This window comes from Chelonia mydas, chromosome 3, assembly GCF_015237465.2.
Source record: "Chelonia mydas isolate rCheMyd1 chromosome 3, rCheMyd1.pri.v2, whole genome shotgun sequence".
Taxonomy (NCBI): domain Eukaryota; kingdom Metazoa; phylum Chordata; order Testudines; family Cheloniidae; genus Chelonia; species Chelonia mydas.
In genome coordinates this window covers 7337706-7353634 of record NC_057851.1, presented here as the reverse complement: position 1 = coordinate 7353634, position 15929 = coordinate 7337706, and the positions used below count along the sequence as shown (strand labels likewise).

The window sequence follows — 15929 nt, the reverse complement described above, 5'->3', positions numbered from 1 at the left end:
GGTTGTTTGTAACTCTGAAATGTTCGTGACTTTGAACAAAACATTAGGGTTGTTCTTTCAAAAGGTTACAGCTGAACATTGACTTAATACAGCTTTGAAACTTTATTATGCAGAAGAAAAATGCTGCTTTTAACCATCTTAATTTAAGTGAAACAAGCACAAAAACAGTTTCTTCACCTTGTCAAATCATTTTTAAGCTTTCCCTTTATTTTTTTAGTACTTTACATTTAACACAGTACTGGACTGTATTTGCTTTTTTTTTTCCTCTCTGCTGCTGCCTGATTGCGTACTTCTGGTTCCAAATGAGGTGTGTGACAGATCGTTTAGTTCCTAACTCTGAGATTATACTATATGGTCATTTATAGTAACTTAATACAGTCACTGAATTTGTAGTCTTTCACCTGCAGGCTGTTTTTATAAGCACCGTTTACTCTACCAAAAACATCACGTAGAACAATAAAATGAACTAATAATAAAGAAAAATAGAAGAGACTGTATGAGAGATGTGCAAGAGATCAGACTAGATGATTATGATGGTCTCTTCTGGCCTTAATGTCTGAAAGCTTGTGTGTTTGAGTTTGCCTGTCTGGAATGAGTTCAGGCCTCTTCAATTCAGGGTCTCTTCAATTCCCATCCTGGCCCTTCCACTGATTTACTGTGGCACTGGGCAAGTTACTTAACTTCTCTTAGTTTCCCTGTCTGTAACATGGAAGGATTTTGTGAGGACTGGTTAACATTTGTAAAGTGGTTTGAGGAAGGATGTTCTTTTGGTTTACGGCACTGGACTGAGACTTGGGCATTTGAGTTCAATTCTCAGCTCTGCCACGGACTCCCTCTGTCAGTTTGGGCAATTGGTTCTCAACCTATTTATCATTGTGGGCCTCATTAATGTGTTACCTGGGCCACAGGTTGAGAACCACAGCACACCTTCCCAACCCCCCCCCTCCCCCGACCGCAATGCCCAGCACCTCCTGCCCAGAGACCCCTCCACAGAATAGGGCCAGGAGCAGAGCCCTGGTCAGCGGGCCGGGTGGCAACTCCAACCCTGGACCCAGCTGTGAGGTAGGGCAGCCAGGCGGCAGCCCAGAGCCACAGCTGTGGACCCTTGCCATGTGGGGCTGGCCAGTGACCCTGACCCCGCTGCGCGGGCCTTGCAGCCTTTAGCACACAGCTAGTCCGCAGCTGTGTGCTAATTGGGCCGCATGCAGGCCATGGGTTGAGAACCGCTAGGTAAGTCAGATAATTTCTCTGCCTGGCTTCTGCATCTGAAAAATAGGGGTAATAACGCTTCCTTTCTCACACCTTCTTTGTCTTATTAATTTAGATTTTAAGCTCTTGGGGTCAGGGGCTGGTTTACTACATGTACATGTAGCATCTAGTACAATAGGCTCCAACCTCTTCTGTAGGTTCTAGGTGCTTCACTAGGTGCTACTATATACAAATAGTTTGACCAGGGAAAGCACTAGAGAAGTGCCAAGTATTCATTTTTACCATATGCAGAAACTGAATGCAATTTGCAGGTAGAAGTAGGTACAAAAATCAGGACACATCAGCCTAGTGCTTCTGAGTGGAGAACCTTAAATGCCAGTGTCAAAAGCCTTTGATTTATGCAAAAAAAGCAGTCAGTGAAATAATAGACTTGGATGAATGGGATTATGTAGCTTGCCTGATCTAGAGTTCAACTTATGTAGTGTATCAAACTAGTTAAGTCGTCAAACTGGGAAAGAGCCCTCTTGTATTAAGTGCTTTGCCATAAATATGTCCATTGATGAGCTCCTTTGTGAGAAGAGAGTAGCATGCAGAGTGAAAGCAAAAAGTCACCTCCAAAAGCGTGTGTAGAATGGGGGGTTATTAATTTAGAAGGAATCTATGAGCGCAAAGAATTAAAGGTGTTAACATGACCCTGTAACTGTCCAACAGTAAACAGTTTTAAATGAGTTTTGGGGTTTGGTATACAGAGACCGCAGCCTACTTAATACGTTGGCAAACACATAATTAAAAATCTTTTTAACCTTTTATTGAAGGTACAGTGGGAAAAAAGGGGGAAACGGTTAAAGCATTTGAAATGTTAAGTATTAAATAAGGCTTTCATCTTAACATCTCTTGTTCACTGTCCCTTTAGTTGGAGAAAGTTCTCAAATAACCCCCACCAAGTTTTGTAAGACTCTTAGTTGGTAACTGTCCTTTTCAGGGAAAAGAGAAGTTAGTTGAGATGTCATTGCTGTTAAAATCCAATCCTGTTTCCTAAAAGACCCAACAAGACAGCAGACACATGCAAGGAGAAGAACAGCAAAGATAGAAAATGCAACTTCTGCCTCACTTGCAACCTCTCTGCTGGAAAAACATAGACACAGCACACGATCTTATCAGCCACTCTGAGACCTGGCAATCTTGTATCAGCACTGGGCTATTTAGGGCATTGCATTTAGCTGCCTTTCTGGTAACGGGCTTACAGCAAAGTATACAGTTTTGGCCAGCTAAGCCAGACTTTTATTAGACAAAAGAAAGAGAGAGGAAAAAAGTAATAAGGTAGAGAAGAAAAAGAATACATTGAGAGGGAGGAGACAAAATCTCATATTCCATGTGGTGTTTGGGATGTAGTTGGACCTGGTGGGTATGGCAGTGTCATCTGGATCCCTCTCTGGCCCAGACTGGTCAAGACATCTTTCAGGATTAGGATGACGAAGGCACAGAGGTATCACTCCGGACCCTAGGGCCCCGGGAAACAGAGTGGGCATCAGTTGTGGTGATGAAGCTTGCTCCTTCCCCTTCTCTTCTCTTTCAGTCAGCCAGCATTGCAGTAGTTAGCTTTGCCTTCCAGCCTCTTTTTGAGGCCCCTAAAGGGACTGATGGGTGGAACAGCCTATCTCCTCATTATTTTTGTTCACCAATTGGGCCTAATTTCTAATGCAACAGTTTTGGTCTGTTGACTTCTGGTTGCGCACTTTTCTTGCTTACAAGTCGGGACCTTAGCACGGTCCTTGATTTATATCAGTAGGCTGTTTTGTTTGGACTAATGCAGTGTTTCTGTTGCCCTTATGCACCTTTCCCCATCAACATTTATTGTTGAAGGTTATTGTGACGTTTTGTGAACTTTCACTCACTTTTCACAGTTGAGTTCGCTATTAGGGTAAATTGGTAGGTCCAATTATCACAATAGTTAACAACTTACTCTTTTTAATGTTTAACTAGTTTTGTCATTTCCACATAGGAGTTTTCTGTAAATATTTCTGAAGACTTCATGGAGCATCTTTCTGAAGGGGCTTTGGCAATTGAAGTGTATGGACACAAGCAAAGCGATCCTCGCAAAAACTCAGCCGTGTGGGATTTGGGAATAATTCAAGCCAAAACGCGAAGCCTTCGTGACAGGTAACTGCAAGGAGCAAACTCCTACCACACAGTTTAAAATCCAGCCTCCCAGGCCCGGTCATTTTTTCTGGATTCTAGAGTGGGTTGGGGACCAGCAGTCAAATCCTGGTTTGAGTAGAAATGAATCTGCTGTTCGGATCTTTGTAACCCTCTGTGCTCACTGCAAAACTGTCACACAGGTTGGTAATGTAGGTAAAAATTATTGATAAATGCTCATTCATATTGTTTTGATTTAAAAGAAGAAAAACCTGAGGAATAAGACTGGATAATGTCCATATTATTTAGGCAACACCATAAATGTATGTGTGGTTCTTTACAAAGAAACAAACGATAGTGGGGCTGATTTAACTGTAACTCTGAAATCAATGGACGGGAGAATTTCTTTGGTTACCTACCGACGTATTGGAGATCAGTCCATGTCATGAAGCGTTTACAATCTAAGGACCTGCTCCCGCTTTCATTGGAGACAACTGTGGTTTTGCCATTGACTTTAGTGGGAACAGAATGGGACTGTACGTTAAGACACGACATGGGAAGGCAACAAACACTGGGAAAAATAAGGAGAAGGGAGAACCGACATGGGGGTTACAAAATTTCCTACTTTCAAAATTCAAGTTGATGGGACGAGCCCTTTTGCACATTGCCCTGTTCTTGATTTTTAATGGGGCAATTAACAAAGCCTTTGTAAGCTGGCCCATTTAGTTTTGATAGGTGCTCTTGATGGACAAGAGACCATCCCTCCTGACTAGGTTCACAGTTTCAGAGCAAACTTTTTTTTAGTTACAAAGCAAAAACTTAAATATTACCTTATAGCATGTGATAAAGAAATTTTAAATGAGATTAATGTATGCTGCAATTTCCAAGCATGTCATTTCATAAAGTCTAAACCAGTGGTTCTCAACCTATTTACCACTGTGGGCCACATATGCTGCTCTCTGTGTGTTATGTGGGCCGCATCCGCATCCATATATATATTATTTGTATGGCCCTGAGGATGTCACATGGGCCGCAGCTGTGTCCCGATTGGGCCGCGAGTTGAGACCCATTGGTCTAATCACATGGTTATAAATCCAGTACTCATCTTTACTAACACTCAGGTGAACCAAAATGGTTTCCAGCAATGAATTTGTCAGTGCTGGCCTGAGGCCTAGAGCCTTGGCAAGAGCTGGAACCTGATCTGCCAGTGTCACACATGGGTCGTGCAGAATAAGTTTGTTCTTTTCAGTTTAGGGTTTTCAAAGAAGGAAGGACTAATTTTATAGGCTTTGTGGAAGAAGTGCATTTTAGGGGTAAACTTGAGGGAAGAGAGGATGTTAGTGATGGAGAAAGTGAGGATGGGTGCCACATGAAACCAGAATATCCTTAATTCTGCCCTTGGTAATGCTGGTTCAACTGCATTGAAGTCAGTGGGATTAGATGGGTATAACAGAGAGCAGAATTTGACCTTGATGTTTAATTGGCACTCGTTCTGATATGAAACTAGTATGAAGAGGTCTTGTGTCTACAAAAGTTCTAGGCCAAAATGTCATCACTAGTTGTTAGCTCAGAAGTAGCAACGGGTAACTTAAAAACCTTTTTCTGGCATAAATGACACTTGATGAAAAGTATCTCCCCTTCCCCTGCCTGTGATCTTTGCAAATACTGAGCAGAGTCATGTAGCTTGGCTCAGCAATTTAAAAAAAAAAAAAAAACGCAAGAGAGAAGAGAGGGAAAAAGTAAATTGTGAAATGGTATTTGGCATGTTTTCCAGATGGAGTGAGGTAACCCGAAAAGTGGAGCTCTGGGTTCAGATTCTGGAACTTAATGAGAATGGGGAGTACTGTCCAGTTGAGGTGATTCCCGCCAAGGACGTAAACACTGGTGGCATCTTTCAGCTCAGACAGGTAAGATGGCAGCTGCAGGAGTCATAGAATCATAGAAGGTTAGGGTTGGAAGGGACCTCAGGAGGTCATCTAGTCCCACCCCCTGCTTGAAGCAGGACCAATCCCCAGTTTTTGCCCCAGATCCCTAAATGGCCCCCTCAAGGATTGAACTCACAACCCTGGGTTTAGCAGGTCAATGCTCAAACCACTGAGCTATCCCTCCCCCCATCATCTGTGAAGGGAGACCGGCTTTAACATTCTGAAGGAGCAGGGAATCTTGTATGTTGTACAGGTTCATAGAGTTTTAATAGTGGTCTTATGACAAAGGAACCATCAAGCTTAGGCCCAGTATTCGATCAGCTTTAAAGCAGTTACAGTCTAGAGGGAAATACATTGGATACCTTTTATATTTTGAGGTCCTCTATTACCCATCAAACAGGCACAGTGTGGGTAACAGCAGCAGAAACTTTCTCCACACTCCTCTGCCAGTGTGTTTCAGCCCTTACCTGGAGGGAACCACAGATGCTGGAGGATAGGTCATTCTCTATTGTCTACTTAGTGTTTTGGCCACTGTGCTGAGACTGTCAACTGAGGAACCAGTTGACGGGATATTGTTTAAAGATATGGATACCTGGAAACTGGACTGGATCAAATGCTCAAATCAAACTCCTCTCTCACAGGATGTAGAACAGAAAACAACTTTTAGTTACTATCAGCCCAGGCAGAACTTGATCGAAAACCTGATGCCAAAGTTCCCATTATCTTACTGCTAATCCTCTTAGCCAGCTACTCCCCTGTTCTCTGGTTCCTGCACATTTAATATTTTAAAATATAGTCCACTGGTCAGAGAACTCTATAAAATTAGTATCTGTTAAATACACACTGTACCTCCTGCACTCCCAAACTACTATGATTTCCGATTCTGTGGAGTCTACAGCAGGAAACACTGTTCCTAGAGCTGTGCTGACAACATCAGTGGTGAGGATTTACAATCAGGGAAGCCAGTCTCACAAAAAGTTAATTTCAGCTTCAGTAACATTTGCCAAATTACATTCTCTCCCCTCAAGTATACAAAGTCAAAACAGATCAGGGGGAAATCCTATGTTCAGTGTGTTTGAGTATTTTTTTTTAAACTGTGTCCTTTGAAAAGTTTTCATCAACAGCAAATCGTGGGCTCAGTGAATGTCCCACACTTTCTTGTGGATTTAGACCTTGCAGCAAAAGTGGTAGTTCTACCTAAGCAATGTCATGTCTCACATGAGAGCTTGCAGTACCACTTTCTATGTAGTGAACAATCACCAGATTCAAATTTAGTATATATAAAGCCACCACCAGTAGAGGTCTCTGTCACTAAGTTTTCACAGTTCAAGACTTAGTTCTTCAAATTGTTCCCTTGTGAAGGGGCAGTCACGGCGAATCCAGGTTGAAGTGAAGTCTGTGCAGGAATCTGGGACCTTGCCTCTAATGGAAGAAGCCCTACTATCTGTTGGAGTTGGCTGTGCTCAAATAAGGCATGTCAAGTCACAAAAAGTTCATGAGACTCATCAGGTAAGTTCCTGTCTCATTAAGAGATCTTTAGCAGGAAGAAAAAATGATCATTCAAAGACTTGCGGATGCACCTGGAAAGCTGCGGAAAACTGTTTTTGGACAAATTCACTTCTGGAGCAACTCCACTGGCTGTAAATTACCTTACTCTGTGTGAAACAGTGACTTCTAAACACTGGTTTGACAATACTCTTTCAGTGAATATGGGTGGGTGAATCCAGATTCTGACTTTCTCTAGGAAATGCTACCAAAAAACCTTTCCTCTTTGCCAAGGACTTCCACCATAATAGGAATGAGACTTGCAATACTAACACACACTTTTACTTTACCCCCTTCCTCCTCTTTATTTTAAAATAACCCTACTAAATGAATAAAAAGATAACCCCTTTTCAAGAAGAGTGTTTATACACCCTGTCACAGGGTGGCACAAAGAAAAGGAGTACTTGTGGCACCTTAGAGACTAACCAATTTATTTGAGCATAAGCCTTCATGAGCTACAGCTCACTTCATCGGATGCTTCCCCTTGTCCCTATGCCCCGTGCTTGGGCTGGCCAAAAAAGGGGTCTCAGACGCCTCTTGCAGGTGCTTCACCCGTGTTCTTTTATTTACAGTGGCTGTACGGTCCCAATTCCCCCAACACCTGTCCCCACTCCGACCCCTCACTGGGTCCTCTGGCCTTTGAGGCTTGTGTCAGTCCTCAGACACAGTGCCTCAACCCTCCTACCTTCCTGCCTGGCTCGCCCCATTCCTGAGCTCTTCCCTGGGTTTATATGCCTTCCCAGTCATCAACCCAGCTGGTTCCACTAGGCTCAGCAGATCACACTGAGCCTGCTCTCATTAGGGCCCGTAGCTGGGCTCTCTGCTAAGGGTCCTGGCCTATACACCCGGCCACCCTACAGGGAAGCCAGCTCTTTAGCAGGGCACCCAAATTTTTATACCTCTGCCCTGCGACATACCCCAAAAAGTTAGAAAAGCCAGACACTCAATGAAGTCTGCTAGGAACTTTGTTTTTGATGATTGATTTTACTTGGAAGACAGTTGGATACAACAGCCATGGGCAGCAGTATCAAACCCTAAGAAATTATAGTGTATCAATGGGGACTGTACTTTAAATAATGGCTAATTTGATTTTGGAAAAGTTTAAAATTAAAGGAGCAAAACTTCAGTTACTTAATTTTGAGTTTTAGGAGAGCAGAGATGTATGTTGCTTTTGCATTTTAAAATCACCCTAATGCCCCTTGTCATCAGTTGGAAGTTCAGTGTGGGTAGGAATGAATGAATGGGCTTGTGACATAGCAGCTGCCTCAGTTTCCCCACTTTGGTTGAATGTCTTTTCACAGTGGTCCTCCAGCTCCCAGCAATGTTGGTTGACTTAATGCTTCAGCTAAACTTTACTGCAGGAGAGTCTTCTTTCACTTCTTTGTCCCATAACTAAACTGAGCAGGCTCCCAAATCTATCTCAAAGCTCAACACTGGGGCGACAGCTAACAAGGCAGAGGTGGTCTGAGCCCAACTCCCTTAAAAAGCCACTCCATCCTGTGACCAGGCCTTAAAGCTTTTAGTTTTACAATTTTTTTGAAAGCTATAATCCACAAAATTAAATAACCTTTTTTTATTAAAGTGACATAACCATCTACTTTGAACTTCTGGGTTCTTGGTCTACATATCTGCAACTCTAGTTTATTTATCTTTCATGTATATCAAATTTTCTAAAGACCTTGAAACTAAGAAAACGTATGCCTTTTTAATTTTAACTTTCACTTACATAAAATTTGCTTTTGTTACTTAACTCATCACTGGAGTTCCCCATTATCCCTTAAGTAGCTAGATAAATATTTACCCAATGAGACTGTAAGTATAGGAATGAATTTCCAAAAAATTTTTGGAAATCCTTTGCTTTTTTTCTTCTTCTTCATTCAGTGAATGGTGCTTTGTGTCTCACTCCTGATTGCCATCGTGATGGTACTTTCTAGCAAGGGGCCCAGTTTGATGTAGGTCATTTTGATGAAAGGTTCTGTGTCCCATCAGAAAGGACTGAAAATCAAAGTGTCAGAGCTTTTGTGGGGTGACTGCTACTGTGACTTTTGTTTTAACTTTTTGGTTTAAGAATGGGTTTAATATGTTAACATTTTCCCCCACTAAATGGCTTGCCTTTAAAGCTTGCCTTAAAACTAACCTTTTGTCAGACTTTGGTTTCCCATACTTGCTATAACAATTCCTACCTCATACTAAAAAGGCAGTAGGTTCTCTCTTTAGTCCTATCATGTATCCATCAGAATGGATAGATTGCAAGTGCCTTTTCCCTGTAATTATTCGTTCTTATTTAAACCACTCAAGTGTTTTGGCAGTCACTTCTTGGCAATTAGATGTAGTGATTAGAATCCTTTATTAATGGAGTTTTCCTTTAATTGTTAAGTAAGCTATGAAAATACATTCCAGTTGTTTATACTAAGTGATATAAATCCTCAATTACAATACCCTCCCAAACAAGATTTATAATGGAAAAGTAAGTAGTGAGTGCAAGTGGCACTGCTATTCACTATTAAAACTGTAAAGCTGGTCTACCAGCTTCTGTCCCCAGTGTACTACATTGCTGGACATTTTAATCAGAATTACACATACAGATGGTAATATTTTAACCATAAATATTGCTTTTGCACTTAATGTATTTTCTAGTATAAAAGCATATATGAATGACTTTGATTGGTTTTTTTTTTTTTTTTTTTTTGCCTAGGAAGGAGAGGATGATATGGACAGTTATCAGGTAAATACAACAACATTTATCTTACTTCAAATATTTATATTTGTAGATCAGATTGCCTGGTCTAATTTTCAATATTAGATAGACATCAACATTGTACATCCCACTATATGAGGCATGAATATCTAAAAAGTCACTATCCCGAAGACTGTAAAATCTTACACACATTTTTACACTATATAATATCTGACCCAGAATTAAGAGGCATTTTTCTCTCTGAAAGAATGGGACACATTAATGTATGTTTCCTGAACAAGGCATAGTTACTTTCATTTTATCTGTTTTCTGACATGCTTCCCCTCTGTATCTACAGCCGGTGGATTAGGGTTGGCTGTGCTCAGAGCAGTCATAGGTATAATGTTTAAGATGCATAGAAACAAAATATTTCACACTATTTTATGTTATGAACATGGTTTGTATTGGACTTGGGAATAAAATATTGGCTAGTGATCAAAACGGTCCTACTACTCAGGACAGGGATTCTATTTCTAGGACCACCACTCACTGTGACTTTGAGCTAGGTATTTAATATCTGGTTTGACTTCCCCCCTGTAAAATGGGGATATTTTTTTAACTTTTTTTTAACTTCACAGAGTTGTTGGTGTGGTATAATATTTATGATACATTGTCATTAAAAGTACACAGGAGTAGGCAAAAAACACCTGATGCTCATTGTTGCTGTTACCAGTAGCATAAGCATATAAGGATAGCAACAAGAGATCCTGTGTTTAATTTTGTCTTTGGAGGGCTGGAGAGGGTTCTAGGTGCATTTCTACAAGACTATAGATGTTCAAAACCATGCAGGTTATGGTTTGCTTCAATCCTTTTCTCTTGATTGATTAAATGCCTAACGAAGGAGAAGAAATGTGTTAGGGAAGTCTTTGGGGGGTGGTACAATAATAGGATGAAATTAGGCAAGGGGGAATTCACGTGGAATGTCAGGAACAATATCTTACCAAAAATAGCATGGCCCCAATCCGGCATTATCCTCTATGCTACAACCCACCCATAATGCAGGATTGAATCCTTAGACTGGAAACTCTGTAAGACAAGGACTAGTTCTTACTATGTGTTTGTAAAGCACTTAGGATTAGAGCCCCCATCTGTGCTGATTGTCGTTTCCAGGCCCTGCCGCAATATTAGTGTTAACAATAAAGTGAGGCTGTGGGACAGTCTAAATCCTGTAAATTTCTTATTTCCACGTTTTTGTTGCCTAAATGAGTAGTAGGGAATATAAGATAACTGGAGAGAGAGACTTGCAAGGGTGGGGCATAGTCCAGTCAGTGGATGTGACTGAATGTGAGGAACAATCCTGTAATAAAGGAGAATAATGGGTAGACTAGATGACTTAATGGAGATCTCTTCCATATCTCATTTCTGTAGTTATCAGAGCACTAATTCAGGGGGGAAAGTGGCCAAAAATAAAAAGTATGAGCAGATGGATTGAAAGCTACTTATGTTTTCAAATGGGAAACATTGGTTTTCTTGGATCAGTACTTACACAACTTGCTTCATTTACATAGGACAGGGATTTGGAGAGACTGCGTCGGAAATGGCTGAACGTATTGACCAAACGTCAGGAATACCTAGATCAACAGCTGCAAAAACTCGTCAGCAAACCTGGTAGGTGAAACATTATTGGAATGGGAGGGGTGAGGGTGTATATAGGTTTTTTTTGTAATGTGTGTGAAATTAAGTAGCAAGGGGAAGGAATAACTGAATCTCTGAAATCGTCCGTTTGGGGAGAATAATGAGAATAAGATTCTGACATGCACTCAAGTCACAAATAGAGAGCTCTATAGAGAAAATCTGTGTATACTTACAGAGTAATAGGTGTTTTTATTGAAACTGCCAGCAGGGTGACTAGATGAGGTGTTTTTTGTTTTGTTTTTTTTATTAAAGTCAGTGGCCCACGAACCTGTGGGTTGAGGCCACCAATACGTATCACGAAAGCTGCAATGGAAAAAATGCTGTCTGTCATTCTTACGGACTGTCCTACTTTTCCAGATAAAACAGAAGATGATGCAGATCGGGAGGCACAACTGTTAGAGATGAGGCTCACTCTTACTGAAGAAAGGAATGCTGTAATGGTTCCTTCTGCTGGCAGTGGGATCCCTGGAGCTCCAGCAGAGTGGTATGAATGTTACTATATGCCACAGTGAATATAAAAATGATGGGCAGCCTGTTCCTGGCTTAGATTGCTGCCATTTTCTGCGTCACCAAATGTGGATTATGTACATCATATGACAAAAGTGGTTAAATTAGGAGTGTTAGTATGAATTAATTTCTTGGTCTCAATAACTGAAACCCAGAAACACTCCTTAGTAAATGATACTGTTATTGACCAAAATGTAATCATAACCTTTGGGAAAAAAAATTCATATTTACCATTGCACTTAGCATTTAAAAAAAACAATTAGCTAACATGTTAATTATGTCATTCCTTCACTTAAAAGGCTGCTCAGTCATAATAAAACTCCAGGAGCAGTGTGCTTCTTGCTTAAGCACAGAGTCTGTTTAGTCAGCAGGTGTTGCACATAATTTTCTAAATATTAAAAACAATAAATTACACTGGACTGAGATTGCCATACTATAGCAGCTGTAGGTAACAACTGCAGTAAAGGATGCAAAACAGTTTCTATTCTAAGCCCCTGTATTCACTTGCTTCTAACTTGGGCTGAAGTTTTCTGTGCTTGGTCTCTACCCAAAGGTAAGCTTTTGGAGGAAAAGCTGATCAGCATTTGAGTTGTTTGGAGAGGGAGCATGGCAGTGAAGAAGGGGACACAATATATTGTGCAGAGTGTGAGAGAACCTCTAACCACACTTGCTGACTAGATCCCGTTTGTTTGGCTTTTAAGTTGAACTTTGTTAAAACCAATGCTTTTGAACCATAGGAAAGTCCTCACTCCTTACTGAGGACTTATTCTATGCCATCTTTCGAGTTAAAAAGCTGTGAATATTTGAAAACTCCATATTGAGCATGCACAGCAGAAAACAGTGTAGTTGTAAGATACATACTTCAGAAGAAATGTATTGTGAATGCATGTGCATCTAGGAAATGTGCAAAGGCTGATTCAAACAACTTACTAACTTTTTCTAATTTTTTTTCTTGCAAAATCTTTCTAAAATGTGTTATAAATATAGGAAATTGAAGGGATAATATAAAATAAAGCATTAAGGTTGCACCTTTAAATCACAACATATCAGGAAATTTGAAAGTTAAAATGTAAACAGCAGTGTTAATTTGGACATGTTGCACATATGTACTACTTCCTATTCCTATTTTTCTTTTTGGGTGTTTAACAACCAGCATAATAGTTGTGCAATGTGGGAGAGTTAACCTTGCTTTTGGAACCTTAATATTTGCATTTCTTGACTTTTTGTGACTAACAGTCCAACCTTCAGTTGCATTACTAATGCAGAGGTTTTTGCATTAATATATGTACATGTCAGTGTAAATAAAGAAACTTTAAATTTGCTAATAGGAGTTTAGAGGCAAGAAAACATTTCTGAAAGCAGAGGTCAAATTTAAGAATTGTGTGGGAACTAGTGTAAAAGAAGTACCAATTTAGTTTGAGTCCCTCTGTACCTGCAGGAGTAAATTAAAATAAAGCCATTTGCCAAGGTTATCACTGGCTTGACCTACAATCGCAGCTGTGCAGAATGTATTATATTGTTGGCTTGTATCGTAAGGTACGTGTGCTGGATAAATCTGCTTCAGTTTAAATGCCACCGTTGTCAATATCTTATGTTTTAGGACTCCAGTGCCTGGTATGGAAACCCATATTCCAGTTGTTTTCCTTGACTTAAATGGTAAGAGAGGACAGAGAGCGTTTGAAACAAACTTTGTCTAGCCAATAACATTATAGGAACTAAGAAGCAAACTAATAAAAAGAACAAATTCTTTGAGTGGCAGGTTTATTAATGTGAAAAGACTATTAGAACTACATTTATTTCATCCAACTATATTGTTTAATGCTCCAGAATACACAGCAATTACATGCAGAATGAACAATACATTTTTATACTCCCTATGTTTTGTAGACCTTAAATAAGTGAAAAGACAGGAAGAAGGGAGATATAAAATAACAAAGGGAATAAAACTTAGAAGCTAACAATAAAAGCCAGTTGTAAATGCGGAATAATCATTCAAAAAGAATGGTTCTAGTGGAGTCCCACAGATCGTTGTTCTTGGCCAGTGCTCTTTAATATCTTTATCAAAGATCTGGAAAAAAAATTGCTGAAAAAGTTTGCATATGACACAAATGAGTGGAATGGTAAGTGAGAGTGTGTGTGTTATGCAGAGTGATCTTTGTCACTTGGTATACTGGCTCACTTGCCTTTTAATACATCCAGATACAAGGTCATACATATAGGGACAAGGAATGCAGGCCACACCTACGGAATGGGGGACTGTATCCTGGAAAAGGAGAGACTCTGAACAGGACTTAAAGGTCCTAGTGGATAACCAGTGGAACGTGAGCTACTAGTGTGATGATGTGGCTAAGAGGAGCTAACATTGTCCTTGGATGTATAAGCATCACTAAGAGTACAGAGGTGGTGTTATCTCTATATACAGCATTGCTGTGACCATTAGTGTGACACTGTGTCCAGCTGGGGTGTCCACACGTTACAAAAATTTGCCGTTATCCTTTTTAAGGGTTCAGAAGAGAGTTACAAGAATGATTCTGGGAAAACTTCCTTATAGCGAGAGACTTCAGAAGCTCAGACTCTTAGCTTGCCAGGGAGAATGTTAGGAAGTTACTTGATCATGGTCTGTAGGTACATGGCAAGATTTCAGATTGTAGAGAGCCCTTTTAATTTAGCTGCAAAGGTAGAAAAAGATCTAGTGTCTAGAAGCTGAAGCTTGATAAACTCAAGACTATAAATATGGCACAGGATTTTCTTTTGTTTACAGTGAGAGGAATTAACCATTGTAACCACTTACCAAGGACTTAGTGGATTCTCTATCATGTGAAGTTTTAAAATCAACATTGGATGTCTTTCTAAAAGATGTATGGTCTAGGTCAACCAGAAGTTATGGGGCTTGATACAGGAATTATTGGATGAAATTATCTGGCCTTTGGTATGCAGAAGGTCAGACTGGATGATCATAATTGTCCTTTCTAGCCTGAAACTAGATGAAAATAAAATTGTGCTGGGATTTCGAAGGGAGTGGGGCACATAACTGTTTGGTTTCTTTGAAAATTCCAGCCTAGATGAATAGTAAACTCAAGGAATTCCCAAGCTGAGAAGTTTCTGATAAGGGATGTAAAGAGGGAGGGAGATAAACTGTTTCATATATATAATATCATTGAATTAATATAAGCGTGCTTTGATATTGGTGCTGGTAAGTACTAGAATGACTACCTAAGCTGAGGCCCTGCTCACATGACCACAGATCGGTGACTGACCACACATAGCTCGACCAGAATTGTGTTTGAGAGCAGTTTTCCAACATACGTTGGCTGTTAGCACAAGGAACACATTGTTTTTTAAATTGTTCCAGATGAAACTGCTATAGTTTCCTTGCCCTAGATAGCCCATACTGAAGTTCTAAACAAGGGTGTGACACAATCTGTAACCACATTAGCTGTTATATTGTAACTGATTTTCTGTGACCAAGTCTGTAATGATTTCAAACATTGCTACAAGTCCCAGGGTACGAAGGACCTCATATAGCACGCTTCATACCAAAGGCTTCCAAAGCACAAGCACACTCCCTGTACAATGCAATACAACAGTTTCAGGCAAGGTAAAAAGGATACCCTATTGAAGTGAAACTATGGTGGAATTTTACATAGGCAGAAAGTAATTGTCCAAACTGGCATTTGGCCAGTACACAAGAGTTAATGTCGCTACTCTTGTGCTGTTTTGAATGGAGTACAGTTCTTGTTTCTTTTAACATTTTTGAGTCTTCTGTGCTCCTAGCGGATGACTTTAGCTCTCAAGATAACCTTGATGACCCAGAACCTGGTGGATGGGATGCTACTCTCACTGGGGAAGAGGAAGAGGAATTCTTTGAATTGCAGATTGTAAAACACTATGAGAGTGAGGTAAGCAAAAGAACAGCCCAGAATGCTTAAGATCAGGAGTCTTCTCATCTTATTAACCTCTTCTTAACAGGGCTTGTCTACACAGGGAGTTATTCCAGAATAACTATTCCACTTCCAAAGTGGATTAAGATAATTCACAATAAGGCACTCTTTTATTCTAAAATAAAAGCATTCACACATGGAGTTAATCTGTTTTTAATTCATACCTTATCTAATTCTGGATTACCTTTCATGTGTAGGCAAACTCTTACCTAGACATCACAGGAGTGCATCTAGCCTGACACATTAAGTATACAGCTCTTGTACTTTCTAAGGCTGATTGTTTTTAGAATTGTT

At 40.2% G+C, this 15929-nt stretch overlaps 1 protein-coding gene across 3 annotated transcripts in view; it reads left to right on the top strand.

Annotated features, from left to right (window-relative positions):
• Nucleotides 1–15929, top strand: part of KIF13B (kinesin family member 13B) — a 211656-nt gene that overhangs the window by 141276 nt on the left and 54451 nt on the right. For all 3 annotated transcript variants that reach the window (XM_037893849.2, XM_037893848.2, XM_037893850.2), the window contains 8 exons: nucleotides 3212–3369; nucleotides 5120–5252; nucleotides 6633–6779; nucleotides 9511–9540; nucleotides 11061–11160; nucleotides 11545–11671; nucleotides 13295–13350; nucleotides 15469–15593. In XM_037893849.2, the coding sequence (XP_037749777.1) occupies nucleotides 3212–3369; nucleotides 5120–5252; nucleotides 6633–6779; nucleotides 9511–9540; nucleotides 11061–11160; nucleotides 11545–11671; nucleotides 13295–13350; nucleotides 15469–15593 (876 nt within the window). The remainder of the gene's footprint in view (nucleotides 1–3211; nucleotides 3370–5119; nucleotides 5253–6632; nucleotides 6780–9510; nucleotides 9541–11060; nucleotides 11161–11544; nucleotides 11672–13294; nucleotides 13351–15468; nucleotides 15594–15929) is intronic.